Genomic DNA, 24,900 nt, shown 5'->3' with positions numbered 1-24,900 from the left:
AGACCAGTTCACTCGGAATACTACAATCAATATAACATAGTTTTGTTTCGCTTTCAATGACCATTATTATGGATGGTTACTCTGAAAGTTGTTGCTACATCTGGCCATCAATTCTTTGAATGTATCCAATTATTATCGAAATTTATCTTTAAACTTTTCCTGTCCAGCATCTTTGTAGAACACCAAAAGTTGAATCCATTAAAATGCAATTTAGTTTTGCCATGGGCAATTTTTAAAGCTATCACATGCTTCCATCGGTACATTGTTGTTCAAACAATTGAAAACACTCTCTCCCAAATGTTTGCCCACCAAATTTTCTCCGACAACACACCATCGCCCCAATAACCCATTATCATTCCCACTATGTGTAAAAATTATCTACCAACGCTTGGCTGACAGGTTGCCCGTGTAAAATCCATTAGGGCCAACTTTGGTCACCAACCAACCTACCTTTCCTCTCCTCTTCAGAAAATCCTCTATGCTGATCGGCACCGCCGGCCGACCGTTGCAAATTTTCCGAGTGAACTGAGACAAGCAACGGCTTCTCAATGGACCATGCCCATCGCTGGGCCGTATGGGTTGACCGCTGCGCTGCACCGTTAAGCGGGGGGAAAGATCCAATGTCAGAAACAAAAACCTAGAAACGTGTTATCCGGACTTCACGTTCACGCCCGAGCGTGACCTCGCACGGGCCCGAACCGTACCGAAGCTGGGCGCGGCCTGTGGAGCATTGTGTGCACGTTTGGGCTGGGTGGGCGACCAGACCACCGAACCACTGCGTCGCCCTGCAACGACGGGATCTGCGCTTTTGATAAATTGGTTAAACAAATTTTAAAGTTTTCTGGTCCATAAATAATTCGATTAAAAAACGTTTTGCCATTTCGTTTCTGTGTCCGTTTGGTCCGGTCTCTGGGACCGAGTGTAATTGTGTACATGGCACTTGGACGGGGAGAAGTATCTGACACCGAAACTTGGATGACGATGATGGCGATGATGGGTGTTGGGAGCGAAAGGGTTTGCGGGGACACAGATGACAGGACAATTATATCGAGCCAGTAGAGACAGGCTGGTGTTTTGGGATTTGTGCGGGAGGTTTTTCTGGTATCGAAATATATACTCGGTTTTCGGGAAATGTACTGAATGCAGGAAACTGGGAAACCATGTTGCACGGTAGTAGTGATGTGTATAATCTTTTCATAATAGCATTTCGCTTCTTTGGGCCGGTTCGGAAATAACTGAAATCCATTGGGATTATACGCAAAACTGAGTTTTCAAAATTTGTCATATGTTGGGCAGAGCTTTTTTATTTATGAGGTATTCTATTTGGTAGGTGGTTGTCGGTTTGGATTATGACTGCATGAGGAGTGTTTAAATTGTCTGATAAATCGCGTTGAACTGAGAAGCTAATTCACTCTATTTTTTATGGCTCCTATCCCTCACGCACGCGTTTAATACATTAGATCAGTTAAATGCTAAATGTAAAACTATTATTATGAGATGAGATTCATAACATTTTATTACCATTAACATTAGCATTGTTACAATACTATTAGGGCAGCGCAATAAAACGATTTGCTTGTATAGTGTCAATAGTGTCATAAATTAAAAGCTTACTATGACTAACTTCACAACACTCCTCCATAAGGCGATTTCATCAGTCATCCAACAATAACTGCACGCGCGGGTTGCTAGGAAACATTCTTCTAAGGAACATTCTTCAACGTTTACTGACCTTGTTGTTTACGATTGGGACTAGAATAAATTCAATCAAGTTTCAATGAAGGTGTGATCACGGTTCTTGGGTGTGATTAAAAAACTCAAAGGTGCAGCCCAATAGACTTATGCAGGGGTTCATCGAATTCACTCACCCGATGGATTTTGACATTTGAGCGGGTCGTTTTCTCGAACAAAAGTTCATTTTGCGTTCCTTATGCGACCCGCTCAAACGTCATAATTTCTTGGGGGAGTTCATTTTGCGTTAGTCTATCGGGTTGTACTCAAAGGTGACGTAGGACTACGTAGCTATACGAAATGGAGAGTATTTTCATCATATTTTGTGTCAATTTATTAGCATTGCGCAAACTGCTCGGAGGTCAACCGAATCAAGAAACTGAAAGTAGCTCCCAGTTGGATGAACCAGCCAGATGATCTGAAGCCACTCGTCTATCTTTCAGTGCATATCATCAGAATCCTAGAAGACATTATGCTCAAAAATGTCCGGAATAAAGGAAAAATAAGCAGAATCGGAGGTGGCGCGAAACCAAACACATATCTATTAATTTGCATCGTTCGACTTCCGCCCGCGATGGAAGCGTATATGCATCGTTTCCTATAGCGCTGGTGGCAAAGTGAGCGGGACTTCAAGAATAAATTACAAACAGTCCTTTTCAGGACTTAAACTATTTAACTAAGAAGGAAAATTGTTTACCCAGACAAACAGACTGTTCGGCTTAATTATTTATCCGTTTAAACGACAATGACGATTTTGGAAAGATGTATTGTTTTTAATAATGCGCCATTTGAAAAACTAAGGCAGCTAAACGACATTTTTCACTAGGGTGGCGTCTTCATCGATTTGGGCGTCGTCGATGGAAAGTGAAATTTTCTGGCAAGATTCTTTGGCTTTGTTTCGTTAGTCATTAGAAATGATATCGATTTTTTTTTTTGGGTTACCATCGTTTGGTGACGACCGAAAGTTGCCCTTTAGTAGCTCAACCACAAGCGCGCGTCGAAGGGAGATGATGCAATGAGTTTGTTCGAATGAATGGCGTCAGTAGCAGTCAAATGGAATTTCCTCACAAGATTTTGATTATGTTTTGTTGTAGTTGATGATTGAAAAGCTCCATTATTGGAAAAATATCGGTTCTTTACAGTACTATTATTTTACACAAGAGTAGATTGATCGGGGCTGCAAGAATGTTCATCTAAGTCCAAAATTAATAGTTTGGCGTTGACAGAATGTTACCCTTCGATAGCAGAAACATAAGCGCGTCGGTGAGTGACGACACAATAAAATTGTTCGAGTGAATGGAATCGCTCATAGCAACCAAACTATCACGCCAAACGCCGATTCCACCGAAACAGTCCATTTTTGCAATCAACTCTTTCTGATCAGAAGATGCTGGCACGCGCAAAGAAAAAATAGGATTTGTTTTCATCGGGAAACGCTTCCGAAGCGTTTCCCAATGAAAACAAATCCTATCCCCTCCGTGCACGTGCAAGAGAAAGATGATTAACGTCAGCAAGCCTTATGCTTGTCGAAACGTTAGCGTTAGAATTCCACTTCGTGCTGTTATTGTTCGACGACTCCTCGATGAGTTATCGCTTAGACGCCACCATTTGGAATGCATTTTTGGCATCGCCACTGCATCGCACGGGATCGCAACAAACGTCACTTTTGTAATCCACCCTTTCTTCACATAAAATTTTGGTTTGTTGAGGTTGAATGACGACCACCAACGCAGACTTCCACTACCAATTCGATGATTTTCCTTTGAAAATGCTACCAGAGCGCCTTCGTGCTGCTGTGTTAGCTTCGCTGCGTCCGCTCTGCGTAAAATCTTGTTCAACCGCTCTCTGCGAAATCCCGATCAAAATGGCTCGCGCGCGCTGGAAAGCAGCTTTCTTGTATTCAATAAATTAAGCCCGTTAGCTCCGCCCCTTTGTGATCTGATATGGGTGTAAATATAATGTGCACTCATAACGATTAATGAAGGGGCGGGGCTAATGGAATTACTTAATTAGATCAGCGATTCCACGGGAAAAGAATAGAATTGAAAAAAAAAGTTGTCCAATTTTGCTCAAAATCGCTTGGTATGTTCTTCATCGAAAATAATTAGACCCGTATTTTTTTATTTTTTTTATTAGGGTGACCATGTTCGATATAGGGTTACCAGAAAAATCGCTATTTTTCGAAATTTTTTATTTTTAAAAAATCATAACTTTTGAACCACTGGATCGATTTGCAATATTTTTTATGGATAGAAAGCTTATTACTTCTAGTTCTTACTAAAATTTTTGGTTTGGTGTATTGGCGTACTCAAATTTGCTAAAATGGTCAAAATATTCGTTTTTTAAGATTTTTTAAATGTTGGACCACAACGACTATATATTTTTATATTTTTTTATGAAAATTCAAATATTTTTACATAACATATCAAAAAATTAGAAATGTTCATCGAGCCGTTTTTGTGTAACATTTTTTTTGAAAATTTCAAGTTTTCTGAACATACACACATGGAATGAGCATAATTTTCCATCACTTCAAAATAACCAAAAAAATTTGGCAACCAGCGCTGACTGAGAGAATCTTGGTTCTGCTATATTTAGGAATGGTAGCTCAAATCTCAAAGCTTTAGACTACAAGCAATGGTTTTCTCTGATTACCTTCAATTAAAACTCAGCATTCAATTTGATTATTTTTATTTTTCATAATTCATCAAAAAAATATTACATAGCAAAATTCTTACAATTTAAAACACTTTTCTTCATCTGAAAACGAAAACCGTTTCACGATAATGTAATTTTCATTTTGTGGCTTAAAGTAATGAAACGATTGTGTCCCAGAGATTTGTTTTACATGAGTATAACGGTTCTTTATTTTCTTTTCCATTGCATTGTAATCTTTTTTGGAGAAAAACTCGTAATACATTTTGGAATCTACTTTAGAAACAGCCCAAGAGTAAAGTTCGTACGCAGTTGTAATATGATGGCCTTGTAAACTTGCTTTTGAAGCGTTTCGCTTTAGAACACCTCCTAAAGCGTCACAAGGCCCTTTTCCATGGCAAGTGGCAAAAAAGTTCCACTCTGCTTTAAGACCGAAGTCTTTGTACATGTGGCACAAATTGAAAGCAGTCATCTTATTTTTTATTGACTGCCTGATCCATCAGAAAAAAATGAATATTTTTCAGGTAAGGTAGCTTTTTTTTAATGAAATTCACACAATTTGTTATAAACAGCCGAACGGCAACATGGTTATGTTTAGTAAATTCTGCGATTGCTATGAAGCTTGTAAACTTTAAATTTTGTGCTTCATCTTTATAATATATGGCAAAAGGATGGATTGTGCATTGAGCGTTTGCCCAATGAAAACCTTGTATAGCGTCCTGAATAACAAAAGAGTAATTTTCAGAGAAGTCAGCAATTATAATGCAATCAGTTGCTTCCAAATTAATTTTAAGTTGTTTTAAGTAGTTTCCTTGTTGCTCTGCAATAAAATTATGCGGAGATAATTCGCTTAATTTTTCTAAAAATGTTTCCACATACTCTTCTGCATCCATTCGCATTGAATTTAAATGACAACGATCTGTTTGCCTCCATTGTTTAAATTCTAAGGAATCGACATTTTCAAGAGAATTCATCAGGTCATTCTCCAGTGTCTGCGTACCCGGGCAATGATCACAGGTTTTCAACCAACATTTCTCTGTAGGATTTTCACAAAGTATTTTAAAAAACAAGTCATGATACGTTTTTAAATGGTTATGAATAAGTTTCTTGTCCTTAAGGGTTTTAAACATTAATTTAACATTCTGATGATAAATGCATACGCAGACAGTATGCGTTCCACTTGAACCAGCTAGAATACAATTTTTTGGGAGGCTGCTGGAAAACATTGAAAATCCAATTTTGAAAGTAAAATATTGCTCTTTGAAAATTGAATAAATTTCACGAAGGTTACATAAAAGTAACCTGAGCTGTACATGCACTTTTTCTCCTGCCATATTTTCAATAACGAAATCCCTTTTCCCAGGACATGCTCTGCTTATCTCGTCGCTATTATAAAAGTCCCTAACTACAGTTAGAGTATCATCGCTCAAAGACAACATATTTACTCTGGTCTCCGGTGTGCTCATAAAACCTTTTTCAATCTGTAATTTCTTTGCACGTTGAGCAGTTCGTTGCGAAACACCGAATTCTTGCATCATTTTGTATGCAGTCCAGGATTTGGGAAGGGAAGTTAGAATCCTATATCGATCGTTTCTGTCAGATATTTCATCAAATTTTTCCTTCATTTGTTGAAGAATGGATTGCTGAAAACCAACCTTTTTGAAAAACGACATATTGCTTTGCCGATTTTGGAGAATGAAGTCATCAATAACAACACCAGACTATTCCGATTGAATTATTTTCAACTATTGCGATTCGTAAATTCTTCTAATAAACGAGACCAAACAAACACTCTTGAATAACATTTTTATACTTTTGATTTAATTTGAGCTATTTGAAATAGTGGAGAATAACGTTCATTCCATGTGTGTATGGGCAGAAAACTTGAAATTTTCAAAAAAATGTAACTCAAAAACGGCTCGATGAACATTTCTAATTTTTCTAAATTTGATATGTTATGTAAAAATATTTGAATTTTCATAAAAAATATAAAAATATATAGTCGTTGTGGTCCAACATTTAAAAAATCTTAAAAAACGAATGTTTTGACCATTTTAGCAAATTTGAGTACACCAATACACCAAACCAAAATTTTAAGTAAGAACTAGAAGTAATAAGCTTTCTATCCATAAAAAATATTGCAAATCGATCCAGTGGTTCAAAAGTTATGATTTTTAAAATAAAAATTTCGAAAAATAGCGATTTTTCTGGTAACCCTATATCGAACATGGTCACCCTAATAAAAAATAAAAAATACGGGTCTAATTATTTTCGATGAAGAACATACCAAGCGATTTTGAGCAAAATTGGACAACTTTTTTTTTCAACTCTATTCTTTTCCCGTGGAATCGCTGTATAATAAAGCTGTTTTTCGACGCGCGCGAACCATTTTGATCGGGATTCCGCAGACAATGTCGCAGAATGTTATTTGCCACTGCCTTGCAAGCGAGAAAAAATGCAACAAAAATAAATGAAAGATTTTAAAAAAATAGGTTTTAAGCTTAAAACAAATCAAAATAAGGCACGTTACATTTTTCAGCGAAGAGTCCTAGTTGGAAAACGCATCATAAGTGAAAAAAAAATGTTTTGCACTTTTTTCCCAAGCAATTTTGTCAAAAATCCAAAATCCAAATATACCAGAAAGGCAAAGTATTTTTCACGCTAATCACGGTATAATCTAACACATGAGAATCAAAATTATTATTACCAATGGGAAAAAGTATATCTTTGTCGTCATTTTTCAACGAATTATAACTGAAACTTACGATCTGTACGTAAAAAATCGTTCTTAAATTAACATTTCAATTTTTATGGCTCAAATTTATCTGAGGGATTACTAGGTAGTAAGTCACTACATGGGAAATAATAAGTAGAGCTCTTGATAATGAACAGAAAACATATAATTAGTTGGTGGCAATATATTTGCGATCGGCACGGGATCGCAACAGTGCTATTTTTGTAGTCAACCCTTTCTTCATATTAAATGCTGGTTCGTTGAGGTTGAATGATCTGCAGCAACACACCGAGGACCTCCACCAATGCGATGGATTTCCGTTGAAAATGTTACCAGCGCCTCCGTGATGCTGTGTCCACTCTGCTGCGATCGCTTTGATGCGTCTGCTCTGCGTGAAATCTTGTTCAAACTGAGGATTAGATCCAAACTCGCAAGTGATTGATTTTTGATGTCTGTGCTAGTGATGCATGTACGTGATTGGTTGGTTTACCTATTTCTAAACTTTTTATCAATTATCGATAATAAATAGTTAAAAATCAGTATTTTCAAATAAATACAAAGAAGCGTTGACTCATCCTTGATCGAATGGTTAAAAAAAAATGAAAATCCATCGAGAAACGGCTGAGATATTAAAGTTTAAAGTCTATCATATTTTCGTGACGGTCCCCGATTTTCGCAATCGTAAAGTGTACCCCAATATAGAAAAGACAGACGTAGTCCTACGTCAAAATAGTAATATGTTACGCGCACATTTAGCACAACGCATGAGGAAGCGCTCGTAGATCCGAGATCTTGATGGAGCCCCTCACGCACGACGTCACTGGTTCGAATCTGGTCTGGTCCAAGTGGAGTTTTGGCGCAAGAGTTTTGGTACAAAATAGTTGGGCATCAATCATATTGGCGAAATCGATACATTGATATTTTGGCGTCAGTAGTTAAAACTGTTGTTTGACGGAGAATCAAAACATCCATTTGAACTACAATTCCAAAGGATATTCTTCCAGGAATTTGATGGAAAATTCCTCCAGATATTCTGAAATTTGAATAGTAACTAATTAAGCTCCGAACTTAACCAATGTGTACAAAACTCATAATAATTCATCTGTTGCGGTTGTTTTTCAAAATCATGATGATTGATATGTCGCAGGATAGATTTCGGAGCTATTCGAAATCTGTACACTTCCCTGAGAGAACCTGGTTCCCGGGAACACTTCCGGACCTGGCCAATGTGTCCAAAAACTTTAAAAAATTCATCTATTGAGCTTGTCTTTCCTGTGGGGTTTGAGTAAGTTACCATCAGCGTGTCAATCGGTTAGCAGCAAGCCATGACTCACCATCTTCTTGTCAGATCTCCGTGGCGTGCACACACATCCAAGGAGGGCTGCTGTCATCGCATTTTGCTCCGGTCACTTTGGTCCTTACCCTGATTTCAAAAAGTGAATTGAGTTCAAGTGGTTAAGGCTTCTGGAAGACCGCTGGAAAATTGGTTGTGGTTTAGAAAATCACAAAGCGCGTCTGGGCCATCGTTGGAAAATTGGTTGTGGTTTGGAAAATAACAAAACGCGCCTGGAAAATGGATTGTGATTTGGAAAAATATGAAGCGCATCTGCACTGCCGAATTTTTTTTTTTTTCGAAGTTTACTTACTTACTTATGGGTCCTGTACACCTCCGGCAGTGCAAAGGGCCGACTTGAAAGATCTCCATCCTGAGCGATCTCCAGCTGGCGCTTTAACCTGTTGCCCTAGGATAGGATGTGCCAAGTACTACTTTTACTGACTAAGGGCCAATTTCTTCACCTTCGCTTAACTCTTAAGCGGTGCTTACCCATACGTTTGAACCTGGTTTAAGGCCTAAGCGGAGGTGAAGAAATCGGCCCTTACTCAGTAAAAATCGTACCGTTTTTCTGTCACAATTGTACCGGATGCTGATTGGTTGAAAATGACAATCGGTTACTTCGATTGGTGGAGGCGCGTTTTTCGTAGGGCAGCATGTTGTTAGTTTGGCCGTGCTGCAGGTTTGATATTAAGCAAGCTGATGTTAAGCAAATTACGTAAATGTTTGAGTTCCAGTTTTTTGGTAAAAATAAGTTTATATTGAGTTGCAAACGCCATATAAATTATTTTCAAGCGTTGTAAAGGTTTAAAACTGTTGATTTTAAGCATTATCATTCTCATTTCTGTCATTTTCGATCTCAAAATCATATCTTCATTAGCGAAATCTTCTCTCTGTTGGTCTTTCGCTTCTCTTACATAAATAATGGGTGGAACGGAAAGAAAAACATCAAGTTTTGATACATGATATTTGGAAGATTTTGTACCAAATTACTTTGGCTGTACTGGGGACGACCTCGTCAGAGCAACTGACTAAAAAACAACAAGGCAGTCTCAGTATGTTGCCAGGTTATATTTCGGTCGACTTCTTTTATTTCTTTATTGAGGCTTAACCGCCATGAGCCTCTGGGTCTGCCTCTGCTGTGATGTCCCGCTGGGCTCCAGTCTAACGCCTGTTTACAGATTTCGTTTCCACCCCTACTTAGAGTGCGCCCGAAAATCTTGATCCGTGTGCCTATGTCGATCTTGATAACGCCATCTGACGCCATTTTGCTACCAAGATATTGAAAGCTTTCAATATTCTCCACTAGTTGCCCGGCTACTGTGAAACTAGAAGGGGTCACCGTGTTTACATCCAACGATTTGGTTTGGTTGACGTTGATGACTAAACCTGCCGAAGAGGAGCGCTCGGCAAGGTCGTTAAGCTTACTCTGCATATCAGAGCGCCGTTGAGCAAGGAGTGCAACGTCATCAGCCAACTCGAAGTCGTTAAGGTTCTTCTTCTTATTGGCATTACATCCCCACACTGGGACAGAGCAGCCTCGCAGCTTAGTGTTCATTAGGCACTTCTACAGTTATTAACTGCGAGGTTTCTAAGCCAAGCTACCATTTTTGCATTCGTATATCACGAGGCTAACACGATGATACTTTTGTGCCCAGGGAAGACGAGACAATTTCTAACCCGAAAATTTGCTTAGACCGGCACCGGGAATCGAACTCAGCCACCCTCAGCATGGTCTTGCTTTGTAGCCGCGCGTCTTACCGCACGGCTAAGGAGGGCCCCAAGTCGTTTAGGTGCTTCATGGTTATAGGCTGCCACAGCAGCCCACGGTTTGGTTCACGGTTCATTCGTACCTACCAGAATCTCGTCGATTACGATAATGAACAGTAACGGTGATAGATTACACCCATGCCTCACACCAGCTACGACCCGGATAGTATCGGACAAGACCCTATTGTGCAGCACTCACACGAGAAGGCCTCGTACTGTGCCTCGATGATGCCAATGATTTTCTTAGGAACCACCTTGCGTCTCAGGGCGCCCCACATATTCTCGTGATTGAGACGGTCGAAAGCTTTTTCGTAGTCAATGAATACCAGATGAAGGGACTCTTGGAACTCGTTGACCTGCTCCTGAATAATACGGAGCGTGACAATATGGTCCACACAGGATCTTCCGGCACGGTATCCGGCCTGCTGCCGCTGGAGGGTCTTCTGGATCGATCTTCTCCTGAATCCGCGCTAGGATAACTTTGCATAGAACTTGAGAACGGTACACAGCAACATAATGCCTCGCCAGTTATCGCATACAGTCAGGTCACCCATTTTGGGCACCTTCACTAATATACCTTGCATCCAGTCGACCAGGAAAGATGCGGTGTCCCTGATATTACGAAATAAACATATCGATAAACGATATGCGATCGACCCCAGGGGATGTATTCGATTTCATGCTTTGGATGGCTGTTTGAATCTCTAGCAGTGATAGAGCTTCGGTATTGACGCGTGTTATACGTCGGATCATAGGCAGATCATGCCGAGGTGGTGGTGGCCTGGCTGGCACTTGGAAAAGTTGTTCAAAGTGCTCGAACCAGCGTTGCAGCTGGTCAGTTGCGTCGGGCAATAACTGATCATTCACGTCTTTCACAGGCCTCGTTGCATTCATCTTCGCCCCGCTTAAGCGTCGTGAGATATCGTAGAGGAGGCGAATGTCCCCGGTTGCGGCGGCTTTCTCTCCTTCGTCGGCCAGAGAGTCTGCCCACGCTCGCTTGTCCCGTCGACATGAGCGTTTTACTTCCTTCTCAAGAGCCGCGTATCGTTGACGGGCTAAGACTTTTGCTCCTCTGGCTTTCGATCGCTCTATCGCGGCTTTGGCTTCTCTTCGCTCCTCTATCTTCCTCCAGGTCTCATCGGTGATCCATTGTTTTCTCTGGGTTCGCAGTTCGCCCAGATTGTTCTCGCTGATAACGATGAAGGAATTCTTGATGGCGGTCCATTGGTCTTCCACGCTGCCACCTTCCGGAATATCTGCAGCACGCGTCTCCAGTTCTTCAACGAAGGACCGTTTCACCGTGGCATCTTCCAGTCGGCGTGTGTTGAATCGTAGTCCAACTCTTTCCTCCTGCCGACGAATCCGCGCAATGCGCAGGCGTATTTCGCCGATGAGGAGGTGATGATCAGACGCGATATCGGCACTACGTTTATTCCGTACATCAAGAAGGCTCCGTTTCCATTTTCGGCTGATGCATATGTGGTCGATTTGATTCTCTGTAAAGCCGTCACGAGGGACCCACGTGACCTTGTGAACCGGTCGATGAGGGAAGAGCGATCCCCCGATCACCATGTCGTTATTACCACAAAATTCTGCGAACAGCTCTCCGTTTTCGCTCATTTCTCCGAGACCATGGCGTCCCACAATGTGCTCATGGTTCGAGTTGTCGGATCCGATCTTCGCATTGAAGTCGCCCAAACAGATCTTGATATCACCCTTCGGAATTCTATCTACGACGGCATTGAGTTGACTGTAAAAGTTCTCTTTGTCTTGCAGATCGGCAGCATCGGTTGGCACATAACATTGGATTATAGTAAGGTTTCGGACCCGTGTTCTAAATCTGGCAACGATTATCCTTTCACTTATAGGTTCCCACTTCATAAGCGCAGAGTGTGCCTGAGCGCTTAGTAGGAAGCCAACTCCGCGATGCCGGGGGGCGTGTTCACCTCGTAAACTAGAGTATAGCAGAATTTGTCCCGACAGCGTTCTGTGTTCTCCAAAGTTTGGCCAACGGACCTAGGATCTCAAGCTTCATGCGACGTGCCTCATTGGCAAGTTGTGCCAATTTACCCTGCTGGGCTAGGGTTAAAACGTTCCATGTTCCTATTCGTGTCCGTTGTTTCGCGCTAAGCGTCGTCGCCGTAAAATCAGTCCGTATTCTTTCATTATCGGATTCTCGAACAAATTGATGTTTCGGGAACAGTAGGTTGTTGGCCCAAGGTTCCCTATCCACCGGGATGGGGCTGCCATCTTAGGTATAGCTTCCGGGGAATAGCATTTCATACTCAGCCGCTGGATGCCAGAACAGACGCTGTTGGAGCCGCACCTCCTTGGTGGACAGATGCTCGATCAGTCGGGTCAAATTTGTTTAAAGTCCCACCCAACACCAGGACTAGGCTAGTGCGCTTTGAGCGGCACACGGTCGCTTTGATAGGTTGGGGATACATGCAGCTTTTTATAGAAGTTCATCAGAGCCCACTGTCGAACCCCACCACATCCTAGGCAGACCCCCCCGGGACGCACCCTCTCACTCTAGCTGATGTCAGAAGGACAACAGTGCCCAGGCTGCACTACCAGCTAAGTACGCAACCCTTAGCTGGCGGTCAATTGTCATCGGAAGTATTGAGTCATCGTGAGTATTGGAACTTGTGAGGACCAGAGCTATGTTAGGCGCCCCTTCCCGGATGTCAACTCACCATTTCGCAGCCCATCCCCCCAAATGATCCCGTCGACTATCCTAATTTGCAGTCTGTAACCACAGTCAGAGAGCTTCGACTTTCTCCGTTGCGTTTCTTCACTCTACTGTTTTAACTGCTATGTTTTCGAACACATTTTTTTTTAAACGCGAGCATTTGATTTCGAACTTGATTTTGGAAATATTTAACAACTAATTTGATATAAGACAATTTATGGCACTAACCGAAAAAATGAATTCTTTTATCATCATTTGCATGAAACTCATGAAATAGAGAATAATAGCCGTTTAAAATTTTAAGGTCAAAATCAACAAGGCCCTAAATTCTAGAAAAACCATATCTGTGTCGTTGGTTTTCGAGTCCGGGACAGTAAAGATACCTTCAGCTAGAATATTTGATGTGACCATATTGTTTCAAGACTCGTTCACTTCTGTCGATATCTTTATTACAACACCAAAGAAGGGCGAGCCACAATCGTTAAACCGTAGATAATTGCTTCAACACAAACCCGAACCTGTTTTTGATTTTTCTTCGCCTTATCGCCTTACTGCTCACTGCCAGGTCCCCAGACCCCGCCCGAAAACCCAGTCAGCGCAAAATGTGCTAAAACACCTGAAAAAGCACAGAGCAGAACTTTTGTGCACACTCATTCTCCCCTGGACCGCGAAGTGGGATATGAAACTCTCGTTAACCCTCGTGGGAAATTTACAAACTGCATTCCTGTAGTCGCTTTTTGTTCCACATTGCGTTGCACCATTTAACTCCACTCCCGAAATGGCAATCCCTGGAACCGAGAATGCTGTCTGGTGGGCTAATGGATGGAAAATAAAGTTATCCGAATGCTGGTGTTTTTGTTCCCAGGTCTGTGTTTGTGCGATGCCCCGAACGTTTATAATATCATTATGATTATCTTTTCGGTATCTCTGACGTTGCTCAATTCTGGTTGCGGAGCGGAACGGGATCGGGAGGGGTCCCCGGTGTGCTTTTTATGGTCACTGGGCTGCTGGTGCTGTTGTTTTTTGTATTTTACGAGGAGGACCACTGCGGCGGCGACGGGGCGCTCGGTCCCCGATCCCATTCACACACTTGTTCATTATTCAGTCGGTGTGCCCATCTTCCGTAAATGGCAAGTGCTTTTGTACGTGTGTATTCGATGCGTACCGATATCTGCCTTACGTACGTGCAGAAGTGAAAATGGATGGCGGAAACGGGAAAATTGCACCTATCAGAAACAATAGCCCTGAAGGGATACGGTGAATGGTCGAAGGAAAGAGCCCGCACCGCACGTAATACGATCGGAAAAGAACGGTGCTGTGTGGTTCTCATGTTGACCTTTTCCAGAATAGCGCGTGTGTGCTTTAACCTTAAAATATGAAAATTTACTGAGCTAAAGCACTTTTCTGTTAAATCATAACCTTTGAAACCATTTTAATTTTTAAATTCTGAAATATTTTTGTATTATAATGTTAAAACCTGGAATACTTGATAATGGCTGCCACCACGATGCAGACTTTGACTCTGATCACCTTCCTGTGACGTTTGAAACCTCACAAGAAGCCATTAACAATCCAATCAGCTCTACTTTTAATTATCATAGAACTGATTGGGATTTATATAAAACTTATATCGATACGAATGTTGACGTTGATATTCCTCTCGATACCAAAAGTGATATTGATAATGCTCTCGTATCTTTGACAAATTTAATTGTCGAAGCCAGAGGCATTTAAATGTGAAATTAAATTCAACTCCACAACAATACCAAAGAACTTGCGATCCTGCGTTGAAAGTTATTTGGCGAGATTTGCAAATTGAAATTATAAAACGTTTCGCTATTCTGAGAAATACCAACTTTGAGAATAATGTCTCGATGTTGGATCCCAGTTCGAAACCATTTTGGAAATTAACGAAAATTCTTAAAAACCTCAAAAGCCAATTCCAGCGCTTAAAGTGGGAAATAAAATTCTATTAACAAATGGCGAAAAGGCTTAAAAACTTGCTCAGCAGTTCGAGAGTGCCCATAATTTTAGTTTAGGTCTGACTAGTCCAACTGAGGATCAGGTTACACGGAGCTTCGAAGACATTCTCAATCAAGGGAATGTTTTAGACCCTTCGTTGGGTCTATCGGGGTTCATCGGCACCTTCCACGATCGCAACAACAGTATATGCTGAAAAATTATTAAAATATATTCATCAATTTAGTGGAACTAGGTTTAAAATGCGCCAGTCAGCTAATACGAGCCATTGCATTTTCTGGGTTAATAGGCTAAATTAAGTTACAAAACCGATGGCAGCTGACGCCTAAACATGTTTTAGATCAACTAATTAAAAATAATAGTCAAGACATTAAAAATAAATTTGTGTTTTCCGCTTTTTGATAAAATTTAAGCTTCCGTTCCCTTAAGGATTTCCCACTAGATAAAAACATTTTTTCAATAATCTTTGCCCATGTCTGGAAAAACAAATTAGTAAAGATTGTGGCAAGTTACTAAAAAGTTAACTTTACTACATTTTTCATAGAAAAACACACATTTTAATAAAACCTCTGCATGCAGGATAAAACGCGCCCATCTGATGTGCTTGACTATGGATGTCATAGTTTGAGAAGGGCGTGTGCCAATAATAATTTATGTTTAAATAATTATCAATTAAAAAGTAAAAAAGTAAGAATTGAAAAGTGAGAACATAAAAGTGAAAAGTTATGAGTGAGAAGTTATGAGTGATGAAAAGTGAGAAGTGAGAAACAACAAGTGAGAAGTAGGAATTGAGAATTCCACTAAAAAGCCCTCAACAGTTTTATAATATAATCAATCGTGAATTGTAAGCTGAGATTTGGGATATGAGAACTGAGGAGTGAGATGGGAGAAGCGAGAAAAAAGAATGAGTATTGAGAAGTGAGAAGCGATAGGCAAGCAATAAGAAGTGCGAAATAAGATGTTATCAGTGAAAAGCGAGAAGCAAGTAGTGAGGTGAGAAGTAATAAGCGAGATACTTTGTGTGAGAAATGAGCAGTAAAAAAGCATGTAGAGGAATATGACAATTGATAAATGAGATGTGAGTAGTGAGAAAGGAGACGTGAGAGGTGCAAGGTACAAGGAGTGAAATTGTAGAATAGAGAAAAAAGCGAGAAGAGAGACGAAGGGAGAGTAGTAAATAGTATGGAGACTACTCAGGATAGAGTTTTTTTCAGCATAGATTTTTGGGCATCCAAGAAATCCCTGGAGTAAGGGCTAAAGATCTACAAGCATAGCTGAAGATCAATCGGACTGTTTTAATTATGGCACATGTCCTTCTTGATGTGTAGAACAGAATGAGCCAACGTAAGAGATTCTGGGTCATTCAAGAAATCCCTGGAGTTGGGCCTTAAGATCTACACTCGTTACTAAAGATGTATCGGACTGTTTTAAATGTGGTTCATGCCCTTTTGGATGTGTAGAATAAAATAAGTCAGCGAGAGAGATTCTCGGTCATCCAAGAAATCCCTGGAGTTGGGTCCTCAGATCTGCACGCGTAATCAAAGATCAATCGAACTGTTTTAGTTATGGCACATGTCCTTTTGGATGTGTAGAATAGAATGAGCCATCGTAAGAGATTCTGGGTCATTCAAGAAATTCCTGGAGCTAGGCCTTAAGATCTACACCCGACACTAAAGATGTATCGGACTGTTTTAAATATTTTGTTTGACTGTTTTGGATGTGTAGAAAAGAATAAGTCAACGGCAGAGGTTTTCGGTCATCCAAGAAATCCCTGGAGTTAGGTCCTCAGATCTACACGGGTAACTAAAGATCAATCGGATTGTTTTAAATATGATACATCCCTAGCAGCACAGTTCTGGTAGATATGGTTGCAGCTACTTTTGTGTGGCTCTATATGGTCGCATGTAAGTCGCAAAAAGCCTTCAATGACAAGTGTGCTACTCGGGATGTTCTTTTGGATGTGTAGAATAGAATAAGTTAGCGGCAGAGGTTCTTGATCATCCAAGAAATCCCATGAGATTGGCACACAGGTCTGCACGAGTAACCGAAAGTAAATCAATCGATTTTAAATGTGGTATATGCCCATTTTAAATTAAAAAATATGATGTATCTACGGCATAGATTGTCGGTTATCCAAGACATACCTAGAGCAAGGCCTTAAGATCTACTACAAAACAAAAGAGAATTGCCCTTTGTAGTGCATAGGCACAGGGCATGTCTCATATTTAAAATAATCCAATTGGTCTACGGTTATTTATGTAGATCTAAACGCCTTATTCCAAGGATTTTTTGGACAACCAATAATTCATACTTTGGACACATTCTATTCTATGCATCACAAAGGGTATGCTCCATATTTGAAGCGATCCAGGTAATTCCAGGAATTTCTTGGACGACCAAGAACTTATGCTTGGAACGCGGTGTATTCTATGCATCACAAAGGGCATGTAGCATGTTTGAATCAATCCAATTGATCTATGGTTACACATGTAGATCGAAAGGCCTGATTCCAGGAATTTCTTGGATGGCCAAGAACCCATACTGTGAGCACATTATATTCTATGCATCACAAAGGGCAGGTGCATTATTCGAAACAAATCAAGTAACCTTTGGTAACGCATATAGACCTAAGGGCTTATTCCAAGAATTTCTTGGACGACCAAGAACCTATGCTTGGAACGCGTTCTATTCTATGCATCACAAAGGGCATGTACCATATTTGAAACAATACAATTGTTCTATGGTTACGCATATAGATCTAAAGGCCTTATTTCAGGGATTTCTTGGATAGCCTAGAACATATTATATGAAAACATTCTATTCTATGCATCACAAAGTAATCTTTGGTTCCGCATGTAGACCTAAAGGCCTATTTCAGGGATTTCTTGGATGGCCAAGAACTCATACTGTGATCACATTATATTCTGTGCATCACAAAGAGCAAGTCCCACATTTGAAACAATCTAAGAAATCTTTGGTTCCGCGTGTAGACCCAAAGGCCTATTCCATGAATTTCTTGGACGACCTAGAACCTATGCTAGATACAATATTCTACCCATCTGACTTCTTGGGTGGTTTAAAATTCGATGTGTTTCATATCAGCAACAAAACAGATAAGTTTCAGAATTAATAACACTTCGGTTCATTGCTGTTACGACAGTGTTTCTGATATATTGCAAAACACTTTGAGCTCAGCTGAGCAGTATTTTATTTTTGACAGTCCCCTGCATGTTCCGTATAAGGTATAATGAAGTTACAAATGACTTTGTTGTTTATTATTGTTGTATTATTGTTGTTTAGTAGGGCACTTGTAGCAGAATCTCCAAATAGAATTGTTGGTGTATTACCAGAAGAAGGTTGCAAATCTCAAGGTCCATGGTTCGATTCCCGGTTGGTTTTTGTGTATTTATTTTCATTGTAGCCGCAAGATGTTGCAAATAGGCTCCACCTCTTGCGCTTTTTGTGTCACAAAGGAGTTCAAAATACGACGCGTTGTGCATAAGTCAGACCTTTAGTAAGTCACACCACAGTTGTTGTTACTCACTGAGAAACAAGAGGTGTTGCTTGGGTTAAGATCTCACTCAAGGAATTTCTTGGAAGCGTGATACATGAACAGAAAATCGTGATTTGGCTCCGTAATGCACAAGGTTACATGCGCCCACCAAATAAGTTAAAGAATAAACATATCTTGTATTCACACATCAACTAGTTACACGTAAATTTAGCACACAAAAATTAATTAACGTTTCATAAACTTTCATTGCAGTGGAAACAAGAATAGGACTTTTCATAAATTGATACTTGATTCTTCTGTCAGTTCACTGCTGTTTGTTTACATTTTTAGGCTGGCGCGTTTTAGCCAGGGATGCCAGATATACAGACATGTCTGTATTTATACAAACTTCTGGTCTTGCATACAGACATCATGCAGATTACAGACATTATACAGACTTTTGATTGATGTTACAGACTTTTACAGACATTCAGTTTTTAAAAACTTTATGCTGCCAATCAGAATCCTGTTGGACTTTCCAATTAAACCATTTTAGGGTTTCAAACAAAATCGTTATGGGCTTTTTGTACAGAATTCTATGAGGATTTCAATTGTTGTTATATTAGAATTCCGAGTGGAGTCTTTTAGTACCGGATTACTTTTGAGTTACAAACAGAATCCTTTTATAATTGCGAATGGAAAGGAATCACTCTGGGCTTTTCAAGGAAACCCTTTTGGATTTCCAAAAGGAATTCTGAACAAATTCATCGGAATACTTTTGGTCTTCCGAACGGAATCTTTTTAGGCTTTCGTAAGAACTACTTATGGACTTTCAATTTGAGTGTTCTGGGCTTCTGAACGGAATCTTTGTCTGCTTCTGGACAAGAGATTCCTTTTAAAATACTTATGGGATTTCCTACCGAAGCTCTAAAAGGATTTTGTTAGGAAGCGCAAAAGGAAACGATTAAAAAAAACCAGAAGAGTTCCTTCTGAAAGTAAAAAAGAGCTCCGTTTAAAAAACCAAGAAATCTCGGTTCGTAAACCCAAAACAAGGCCTTTCTCTTGGTTTCTGAACGCAATTATTTGGGATTCTGGAAGGAATTCTATGAACACAATTATGTTGAGCTTCCAAAACAGAATTCTTTTGGATTTTTGAACGGAACCTTGTTGGACTTCTGAACGAAATTATCAAACGGATTCCTTTTAGACTTTCGAAAGGAAAGGAAGATGGGAAAGCCATCTGGGCTTCTGAATGGATTATTTTTTTTTTGTTTCTGTACAAAGGATATTTTTGAGATTCCGAAGCCTAAAAAGCTTCCGTTTGGAACCCAAAAGGTCAATCAAAAGCGCAAAAAGAAGTTCCGCTCGGAAGCCCAAAAAAGTTCGAAAGACCAAAGGTTCTCCGTTTGTAAACCCAAAAGATGTCTGATCTGTTCCTTGGGTTTCCAAACGGATTTATTTCTTCTATGCCTCTCCTCTTTTGGACTTCCCAATGGACTTTCAGTTAAAAAATTGCGTTAATATTATCAATTTATGCTAATGTAACAACATACATTGGAATATCTTCACTCGTCATGAAACAAGATAGTATTATCCCATTTAATTCCCCCACTTGATTGTAACTTTACAGTAACTTCCAAAATGCGTATAATAAATTCAGTAATAAACCGAATTATAACCGCTATCGAAATTGGATTTATCTCACAATCCATACGTTAAACCTAATTTCGGAAGTGGTGCGCTGTATAGCACATCACCAAATGAAAACAGCGCACCACTTCTGAAGTTAGGTTTAACGGATGGATTGTGAGAAAGTCCAACTTCGTTAGCGGCTATAACTCGGCTTTGCACTGAATTGATAATATTTCGACCTCAACCTTACTTATCTTCAGTATCTCGTACTTGACTTGACTAAGTCTGACAACGACTTTTTGATTATTGAAACCTTTCGATTCTACGTTGTCATAGTTGATGATTTTTGAATAATTTTCTATATCCTGTTCCTTCTAAACTCCATACAGACAAATACAAACATTTTGCTGAGATTGATACAGACTTATAAAAATTGTATCTGGCATCCCTGGTTTTAGCTACGGGGTGGCGCGTTTCAACCCGCATGGTTGAATTTGCACGAAAATGCAGCGCTTCAAAATAAAATCGTTTTCTTAGAATGTAATTGGTTTTTTGTCCAAATTTTTATTCCGTATTATAGATTGTAAGTTAAATTAGTGGTTAACACATTGGAAGTACATAATTTCGACCATTATCATCGTTAAATTCGAAGATTTGCTTAGGGGGCGCATATTGAACGTCCCTCCCCTACTTACGAATCGTCCAAAGGAAAACAAAGTAACCTGGATCTTACAAATGTTTCGTATCATATACAAAACACGTTCAACCGCACACTTATTCACCGAACATTAAAAACAGAAGCAAAAACTCGGATTTTACGAATGTTCTAAATCCTACCTGAAACACGTCCGATCACCCACCAATGAATCGCCTACTTCAAGCGTGTTTACAGCGGCACACTAGGAGTTAACTTCCTGAAATCAGTATGGCGAAAGGCATCTAAGGTTCGATTTCACAAAATTAAGCTCCTTTATCGAAGAATATTTGGTACGCGTCGTAGGGGACACCTTCCTACATAACCGATACCAAGTAGTTTTTCATCAAAAGTTCCTAATTTTGAGAAAACCCACGTTAGATGTCTTCCGCCATACAAATTTCTGGCGGTTAACTCATGCTGGCTATTTGTGCATATACGATAGCGCCTGGATGTGGAAGCGGCGGGTAGAAAATCAGCCACTGCCAATAATTCATTGTTTACTCACTCGGCCGCGCGAACTATCTGCTTACTGAGCAGAAACACGACAAAACAGGCACTGACGACTGCGCAATACAGAACACAATATTTCGGCCAATCGCGCGATCGTTCTACTGTCCGAAACAAGAGCCAACACGCGCTAATTAAGTGTCTATATCCACTTATAAACAGACAATCAAAACTTTGTCTGAAGAACAAATTTTTGATTTACAAACAAATTTTTAGACCAGCCATGTAGTATGCTGTGTCAATATGGACTAGTTGCTGCAATACCAGAAAGAAGGCACTTCAGAGGATTCAAAATAAAATTTTGAAAATGATTCTGAAGTTGCCTCCGTGGTATAGTACCAATGAACTTCATAGAATGTCTAATGTTGAGACATTGCAACAAATGTACAACAAAATAATATCCAATTTTAGACAAAAATCGTTGCAATCTTCTATTGCAACGATAAACTCCTTGTACCCTTAGTATGAATTAGGTTGAGTTTAGTTTAAGTTGAAAACATTGTCATTCCTACATGGCTCAATTCAACTAATGTATGTACTAATAATAACTAAAAATGTAACATAGCAAATAAAGATAATATTGTTAAGAAAACACGGAACACCTAGTCTAAGAGATGAATGCATGTATTAGATAATTAGCAAATAAAATTAGTAGAAAAAATGTTATCTCTTATTTGGATTCATGACGCACCCTATAAGCAGCAATAATAAATGTGTTTCCTTCTGGAAAAATAACGCATTTATCGGGAATAAGACCATGGTGGATGTGATTACTTCTTTGGAAATAGGCGTTTGTCTGCAATAAGCCATCCCTTCTTTAAAAATAGTTATTATTTCCCTAAAAGTAGGCGTTTTCTTTCGGAATAAAGAAATGGTGGATGTGGTCTCTTATTTACGTAGGCGTTTGCTTCGAATAAGGCAACGTTTGAAATGATCACAATGATCATGAGATTGATGTTATTTAACACCAACGATGTTAACGATCATTCAGTAATTTGCGTTCGATCATTTAGTAGTTTGTCAATAACACATTCCAGAAGCTGAATTTCAAATCATGTTGTATGGTGGACTTCTAGTGCGAAGGTTTTTCTACAACTTTGCCTAATGGTTCGTTATTAGAATTCAACTAATAACGGAGTTAGAGCGTTAGTTGCAGTATCAAACTTGCATCAACTAAAACCATCGTAAAGTGTATAATAATGAAAAATTTCATTAAACCCTACTACTTCCACTATTGGTGCTACCTTAACTAAGGGTACTTGAATCTTTATGAACTTTTTGAGCTCCAATATCTTCAAACTTGTATCAGTCTAGGTATAAATAAGGCTTTCTTAACACTTCATGATGTCCTTCTGAACATATGACTTGTGCTAGCATTTTATAAAGGTACCAAATCACATCATTCATTCGTTCCTTTGATCAAGTGATTTCACAAATAAGCTACCCACTTCAGCCTTCCACGATATCATTTAAATGAACATTTTATTTCCAATCATACACGACCAAGATTCCCACCACCATCAACACAAACAGCCCCGCAGTAAAGCGTAGAGCAGCCGCTCCGGAACACTCCAAAACGGTAACATTGCGCCATCCACTACAGAACTTGGCCGACTGGAAGGTACACCCCTGGAGGTACTCCGTCCCCACATTTGGAACAGTCGCATTACTTATACTGACTTTAATTTTGAAGCACTTGAACTCGCTGTAGTTTCCGATCGGAAGATTTGGATTGCCAATCCTTAATTGACTATGGAGCGCATTCACGAGCTCCGTTGTACATTGAGTGACACGACCGCCATTCGAGCAGTCGGCCCAGCTTACGACACTGCTGCACTCCGTGCAGTTAAGGACATTGGAAGTAGCTGAAAATCAGAATAAAAATCAACTAATGGTGAATAAATTAAGGCAAGGGGTTGCCTTGTAATCGATACCTGAATTAAAGAGAATTGATCCAAATAGGAACACACTCAGCGGTAAGAAACGCGACATGCTGGTAAATGATAGTGAATGATTTTCGAGTGCAATGGGAACGGCATTTTATAAACAGTTTCCTTGAGTGAAGTCATAACTGCAATTCGATGCAATCCACTTGAAATATAGTTGGATAGCGTATTGTTCTTGAAATGCAATCTTTTACGAGGTTGGGCAAAGTAGATATGGTTTGTAAATTCACTACAGGAACCCCCTTTATCAGTAACTTTAGTGCATAGTCGATATCAGTTTTGCACGGTTAGATTTAGTTTTTAGAAATTGTGCTCAATTGATCAATAAAGAATTCTATGTGAAGTCAAAATTTTGGTGCGTCAATTGCTTTATTTTTAGTTTTTGTGATGTTTTTCAGCAGACTCGCAAATGGGATTGCAAATTGCGAATATCATTGATATAGCGGCATATTATTTATTAAAGACACAAATATCCTACTGAATGTAAAAATTCCTTATTTTTCACATTATATTAAACTGGGACATTGAAAAATGTGTTATGGATCTACACGTTTATTGGAATCTTCCACTCATGACAAAGTTTGTGGACGCTAGAAGTTTTGGAGTGAATTTGAATGTTGATGCATCTATCAAATGGAGTTATCAGAAGTTTGGGTGTTGGCCAAATTTAGTCTTATTTCAAGTTCAAAGTTTGAACCGTAATTTAAACTTAATTTGATATTATGTTCAAACGGTTTGATCTAACCGTAACAACGCGATACCTTTTCATCCCTCACTCAACCCGATAGTATGAACAAACGCAAGAAAACAGTTCTCCCAACGGTGCTTTATTATGATAATATTATCAAGTCATTTATTCTTCAGGACCTGCAACCGTGTATTGTAGGTACATCTTTAACAATGGAATTGAAATTCCTTCCCTCAAGCCCACTCTCCTCATCAATCATCCCACTCAAGTCTTCAGGGAAAACCTAGCTGGCAGCATTCACGCAGTCTTTCCACTTCCATCCTTTAGGATGCTACAAAATAACTCATTGAAAAGTATTGATTTTCTACTCTGACATGTAAGAGATGCTCAACTCTGCACCGCGTATCGATGACATCTTTAACATCAATAACAAGAATGACACCAAGCTATTCAAGAGGTTCTTAGGAATATCCTCAAGATATTCTTTGGAATTTTCCGTGAAAATTCTTTAGAATTTGTAAGAGAAGCTCCTAATTTACACTCGAAATTTTTCAAATCTTAAATTAAAAATTCTTTGAAATACGTAATAAGAAAATTAACTAGGGACACGGCAGGTATTATCGTCTGTTCGTCATAGTCTCGAAAACCAATAAAAGAGACCCTTTTTTGTAAAACTCATACGTACCAAATCGTAGGCTCAGGAGAAACGTTCTGCTATAGTGGAGTACAAATGTACGTTGCTTTCGTTGGTTTCAGCCCCTACGGCGATGGACGGAAATACCTGCCGTGTCCCTACACGCAGAGGAATGTATTGTAGAAACAACAATAATCTGGATCAAATTCAACAATAAATATTGTTAACTCAGGGCTAATAATATTTTTTGTTTGAGTCAATCCAGAATATTGTTGTTTTTACAATCCAAGCGATAAAATTATTCGATCGACATTATTGTTGAATCTACAATATTATTGTTGAAACAATTGTTTATGTATATTCAATTCAATGCTACTTTGTCGATTGATTCAACAATATAATATTGTT

General features: G+C 39.5%; 2 protein-coding genes across 2 annotated transcripts in view; one reads left to right on the top strand and one right to left on the bottom strand.

The window, feature by feature from the left end:
- The window catches only part of LOC134219303 (uncharacterized), a 621,614-nt gene that overhangs the window by 507,967 nt on the left and 88,747 nt on the right, over window positions 1–24,900 (top strand). The window lies entirely within an intron of this gene.
- LOC134219877 (uncharacterized) lies at window positions 22,690–23,275 on the bottom strand. The gene is made up of 2 exons (XM_062698769.1): window positions 23,159–23,275; window positions 22,690–23,089 (listed from the first exon to the last, which is right to left on the bottom strand). The coding sequence occupies exons 1-2, from the start codon at window positions 23,214–23,216 to the stop codon at window positions 22,707–22,709; spliced, it is 441 nt and encodes a 146-aa protein (XP_062554753.1). The 5' UTR covers window positions 23,217–23,275; the 3' UTR covers window positions 22,690–22,706.

This window comes from Armigeres subalbatus, chromosome 3 (genome assembly GCF_024139115.2).
Source record: "Armigeres subalbatus isolate Guangzhou_Male chromosome 3, GZ_Asu_2, whole genome shotgun sequence".
NCBI lineage: Eukaryota > Metazoa > Arthropoda > Insecta > Diptera > Culicidae > Armigeres > Armigeres subalbatus.
The sequence above is the reverse complement of the archived record's forward strand: the minus strand, read 5'-3'. Positions and strand labels throughout refer to the sequence as shown.